General features: G+C 34.3%; 1 protein-coding gene across 1 annotated transcript; it reads left to right on the top strand.

The window, feature by feature from the left end:
* The first annotated feature begins 201 nt into the window (after positions 1–201).
* Positions 202–4,507, top strand: LOC103012794 (serpin B6-like). Its single transcript, XM_057558480.1, has 2 exons — positions 202–243; positions 3,536–4,507. The coding sequence occupies exons 1-2, from the start codon at positions 202–204 to the stop codon at positions 4,505–4,507; spliced, it is 1,014 nt and encodes a 337-aa protein (XP_057414463.1).
* The last annotated feature ends 1,310 nt before the right edge of the window (positions 4,508–5,817 follow it).

The following is a 5,817-nucleotide window of genomic DNA, read 5'->3' as shown; positions in this document are numbered from 1 at the left end:
TGTGCACATCTGTGGAAATCGAGTGAAAATGCAGACATCCCTTTTGGTTACTTATATATGCAAATTATTACAAGTTTATTCTTAATCAACTTAATAAATGTTTCAATAAGTACCTGTGACTTACTGGTTTTGTCATGGTACACAATCTATTTCCCTGAAGGTTCTGCTACAAAGATAATTCCAATCAACTAATTTTTTGAGATGAGCACACCTAGCTGTGAACAGTTAACCCACTTCCTCAATGTCAAATAATCCAAGAAAGGATTAGGAACAGAACCAAGGTTTCTTAATTGTCTCTAATTTTTTAAACTTAAAAAAAAAAATCTAACAAAGAACAGGTAGAGTACTACACCTAGGACAGTGTGTTCTCAGATCTCTAAATTAACCACAGTTAAACCCATAATTTTTCCCACCTTAAAGAATGCTTTCACTTCTGGTTCTACAATTTCATTTACTTGAAATGCCCATAATATTTAAGACATACTATAGGTTAAAAAGAGAAATATTAATCTCAAGTGGCTGTCTCACTTTATTTATCCACGCTCAAGGGCATAACCTTCAAAGAGTTTACAGTTCTTATATTATAATGTCTATAGACAATAACATTTCTTAATAATTATCACCATGACAAAATGTCTTAATAAACTAGAGGGAAAAAAGCATCAAAATTCTTCAAAGCCCTGTTTCAACATCATATAAATCACTGACATAGCTATTGGCCTGTTTCAATACTGGTTTCTATCGTCAATTCTATTTAGGAAAAATAATGAATTGTTAAAAATAGTCACCAAATATTAACTTGTTATCATGGTCAGGACTACAAGAAATACGTGGATACATAAAAAGTGTTCTCTCTCCTTGAGCTACATAGATTCTAATAATTTTCTTTAAAAACACAATAAAATAACAATAGTGTTACATAGAAAGTGGTGAAGAAGACTTGCATTTCCACTAGTATTGTGGGCTACCTAAATTAATTCTTTTTGCTGATTCCAGAAGGAAGAGTGTATCAAAGAAAATATGTGAAGATATAATTCTGAGACTATCTAGAACTTAGGAGACACAAGTGATAGAACTTATGAAAGATTTAAGAAATTCGAAGATTCACAAAATTTACAAGCAGGATAAAGGAAATGAAATTTGCATCGTGGTGATAATGACGAAAACCAAAGATGAGATATAGATTTTATAAGATGCCAGAACTAAAGGTTTACATTGAAAGGGGTAACAGCTAGACAGATGACTTCTGTCACAATGGATGTCAGAAGACAGAAATATGACAATGTCAATGTGCTGAGAGAGAATAACTGTCAGCCTAAATCATTATAACCAGTGAAGGTGTCTTTCAAAATGAAAGTGATATAAAGACATTTTCTAACAAAAATTGACACGCATGCCACCTACAGATACTCTCTAAAGAAAAATTTAAATGTTGTGCTGATGGAGGATTTGAGTACCAAGAAAGAAAAAAATAGCATACAATGTGTTGTGTGTATATATATATATGTAATACTAAATGTATGTTGATTGCATAAAACAATAATAGTCATTAAATAAAAAATTAACATGCATACATATTTGTATGTAATTTTTTATGTATAAGAATGAAGTTAAAGTGTTCTAAAATATTAGCATTGTGGGGGACAACTTAAAATATATTGATTAAATTTAGACTGACATATCAAGTGTGCAATTTATAATGTTTAGAAAACGCAATATAGGGTAGAAACAGAAAGTGTAACTTCCAAACTAGTAGAGGAATAAAAACAGAAAGAACAAATAATAAGTTCAAATGGAAGCTAAATCTAAGAGAAAAGAAAAAACATAAAATAGATAGAATGTAAGGTGAAAAACAGGTCCATATACAGCATTAATTTTTGTTACCAAAATCGATTAGATTCCTCAGGGGTAAAAATTGTCATCATGCTTTAGATATACGATCCAACCTCTTCTGTTTACAAGAGACACAGCTATATCATAAATTACCAAAATAGTTGATTGTAAAAGATGAAAAGGAATTACTACGCAAATTCAAACCAAAGGAGCTGGTATAGCTATATTAATAACAGAAAAACATAGAAGTTAAGGCACAAATAATTAGTAGCCAAAAATTTTAGTCACTCCAATGATACAAATCCAATAGCCATGACTACATAAGTGTTCTAAAAGACCATTCACATAATAATTTACCCTCAAGACAGAGAAAGCAAAAGACAGAGTACTAGATATTTTACTTGACACTTTTTTTGGTAATTAATAGAAAAAATTGGCTAACATTAAATAAGAGTCATAGAAAATTTAACAAATTTTAAAACTTAACCTGATATCTATATAGAGAAGACTGAGCTCAGAAACTGGAGAATTTAATCTTTCCAAGCACAAGAACATTTATAAAATTGATTGTGTACAAGGACTTCAAGCATATATGACTCCTATCTGCATTCTGATTGCAATGCACTAAGCTAAAATGAAAAGATTTAAAATAAAAATCCCCATGTTTTTGAAAATTAATGTCTTCCACTTAAATGACCTTTGGGTAGAAATATATATATATATATATATATTATAGTGGAAATTAGAAAATATTTATAACACATCAAAACCTTTGGGATAGAACTAAAGTGATGCTAAGAAGGATATGCAAAGCCTTAAATGCATATATCTTAAAAGAAAAAAATGATGAAAACTAATGAAGCAATTTGGTTTAAAATAATTTCTTAAAACTCAAAGAGAAATGAGTCCAATTTAATTAAATAAAACATCAACATAAAATGAAGAAGAGTAGATCAATAAAATTAAAGTTGGACTTCTGAAAGACTAATGCATTGACAAATCTCTGGCAAGACTGAGGACAGAAAGAGGGAAGGGAAGAGAAGGTATGTTCCCACACTCATAAACACACCAAAATGAGAAAGAATTACTAATTACATAAACTAAAGAAGATAAAGAATAGTGAGAAAAATTTAGAGACAACTCAGGTGAAAAAATTGAACTTGGTGCAAGGAAAAAATAGAAAATCTTAATTGTTTCATAATAAAGACTGAGTAAAGAGGCAAATTTTTCTAAAAAAACTTCAAACCTAGGTGGCTTTATTTAGCAAGTGTTAACAAAAATTTCATACTACACATTCTATTATAAAGCACAGATTGAGGAAATCTCCACAGTTCACTTGAGGAAGATAGCATAGACCTAATATTAAACTGGGAAAAGAAAGAGCCAAGAAAAAATAATTATATTTTAGTAGAAATAATTATACTATACACAGTGGAAATAATTATATTTTAGGTCAAATAAGATTGTAATAGTAGAAAACACTTGTTAGAAAAAATATATAAATGTAGGAAAATGAAAATTCATCATATGCCAACTTTGTGTGTGTGTATGAATTACTTGTTTAAGTCTTTGGTTCATGTCTTCTGAACATCTGGGTGAAGACAACTCGAAAAATGTGTTTTTCTCACCCATAAGCATCCCCTCTGCCCTGGCCATGGTCTTCATGGGGGCAAAGAGAAACACTGCGGCCCAGATGTCCCAGGCACTTTCTCTAAGCAAAAGCAGCGGCGGAGGTGGAGACGTCCACCAGGGTTTCCAGAACCTTCTCATCGAAGTTAACAGGACCGGCACACAGTACTTGCTCCGAACCGTCAACAGGCTCTTTGGAGAGAAGACTTATGGTTTCCTCCCATCTTTCAAAGATTCCTGCCGCAAATTCAACCAAGCAGAGATGAAAGAGCTGGACTTTATCAGTGCTGCGGAGGAATCCAGGAAACACATAAACACCTGGGTAGCCCAAAGGACAGAAGGAAAAATTACAGACCTGCTGTCTCCAAATTCAGTGGACCCCATGACTTGTCTGGTTCTCGTGAATGCCACCTACTTCAAAGGAAACTGGGAGAATCAGTTTAACAAGCAGCACACCAAGGAAAGGCTGTTCAAAGTCCGCAAGAATGTGGAGAAGCCTGTGCAAATGATGATCAAGAAATCCACCTTTAAAATGACCTACATCGGAGAGATATTCACGAAGATTCTGGTGCTTCCCTACGTCGGCAGGGAGCTCAATATGATCATCATGCTTCCCCATGGAAACACCGATTTGAAAACGGTGGAAAAGGAACTTGCTTATGAGAAATTTGTCGAGTGGACGAGGCCAGACCTGATGGAGGAGGAGGAGGTGGAGGTGTCCCTGCCCAGGTTTAAGCTGGGGGAGAGCTACAACATGGAGGGCGTCCTCCGCACCCTGGGTGTGACCGACGCCTTCGAGGACACCAGGGCGGATTTCTCCACGATGTCGTCCAGGAAGGACCTGCTCCTGTCCCAGGTCGCGCACAAGACCTTTGTGGAGGTCGACGAGGAGGGCACAGAGGCGGCTGCGGCCACCGCCGCAGTCCTAATGCTGTGCTGCGCCAGAATCACCCCCAGGTTCTGTGCCGACCACCCTTTCCCCTTCTTTATCCAGAACAGTAAGACCAGTGGGCTTCTGTTCTGCGGCCGGCTCAGCTCCCCGTGAGGAGACAGCGGCTGCAGGCAGCCCCGCTGGGTCTTAACTGGCCCGCTTTCCCCGGTACTCCGTGACGTGCCTGCGACCCAAAGTGGCCTTGGCGACAGTCCAGAAATAAAGGGTCTGATCGAGAAAAAAAAAAAAAAATCACTATTCTGGTGAAATAGTGGTTATCTACTTCAGATATATTTTGCAGATACCTTCTCCACTCTTGGCTTTTCATAGTCTTAATGGTGTTCTTAATTAAAGAGAAGTTCTTAATTTTGATGTAGTTTGATAAAGTAATTTGGTTTTCTCTAATGTGTAATTCTGTAGTTTCTTTTATGATTGTCCTACTTAGGGAACCATCTCCTAGTCTAAGTTTCTTAAGATAATTGCCTAATAGCTTCATAATTTTTATTTTATATTCAGAATAATTTTTACCTATATTTAGATCTACTACACATCTGGAATTTTTATGCTGTATGAAGTGAGGTATGGATGCTCAAGATCAATACTTGTTTCTATATGGACAAGCACCCATTCCTGAAAAGTGTACCCTTACCTTGCAGCAAAAGTTTCATATTTATTATAATTAGGTGAATGCTTATGTGTCAGTCTGTTTTCTCTATTATTTTCACTCTTTTGTATTAATACATCATTTCTTAAACTAAGATACACAGATAATGTGTTATCATATTCAAGATTCTCTTGGTTATTTTGTTCCATTTCATTACCATATAAATACTGAAGCACTTTTCTTTTTTCCAGCTTTATTGAGGTTTAATTGACAAAAATTATATGTAAGTTGTACAACTTGATGTTTTGATATATGTATACCTTGTGAAATAATCACCACAATCAAGCAAATTATATCCATCACTTCACATAGTTACCATTTTGTTTTTTCAAAAATTTTAATTGAGATATAATTAACATATAACTTACCAGTTTCAGATGTACAACATAATGATTTGATATTTGTATAAATTACAAAATGATTACTACAATATCTAACTAACATCTGTCACCTCACATGGTTACATATTTTTACTCATGATGAAAATTTTTAAGATCTACTTTCTTAGCAACTTTCAAATATGCAATACTTGAATAATAATACTTGCAATAATATAGTATTATTAATGATAGCCACCTTTCTACGCATTGCATCCCCATGACTTACAACTGGAAGTTTATACCTTTTTTAAATTTTATTTTATTGAAGTATAGTTGAATTGCAATGTCATGTTAGTTTCAGGTGTATAGCACAGTGATTCAGTTTTTCAGATTCTTTCCCTTTATAAGTTATTATAAAATATTGAGTATAGTTCCCTGTG

Source organism: Balaenoptera acutorostrata, chromosome 12, assembly GCF_949987535.1.
Source record: "Balaenoptera acutorostrata chromosome 12, mBalAcu1.1, whole genome shotgun sequence".
In the NCBI taxonomy this organism is placed as follows: Eukaryota; Metazoa; Chordata; class Mammalia; order Artiodactyla; family Balaenopteridae; genus Balaenoptera; species Balaenoptera acutorostrata.
This window is presented reverse-complemented; position numbering and strand designations above follow the sequence as displayed.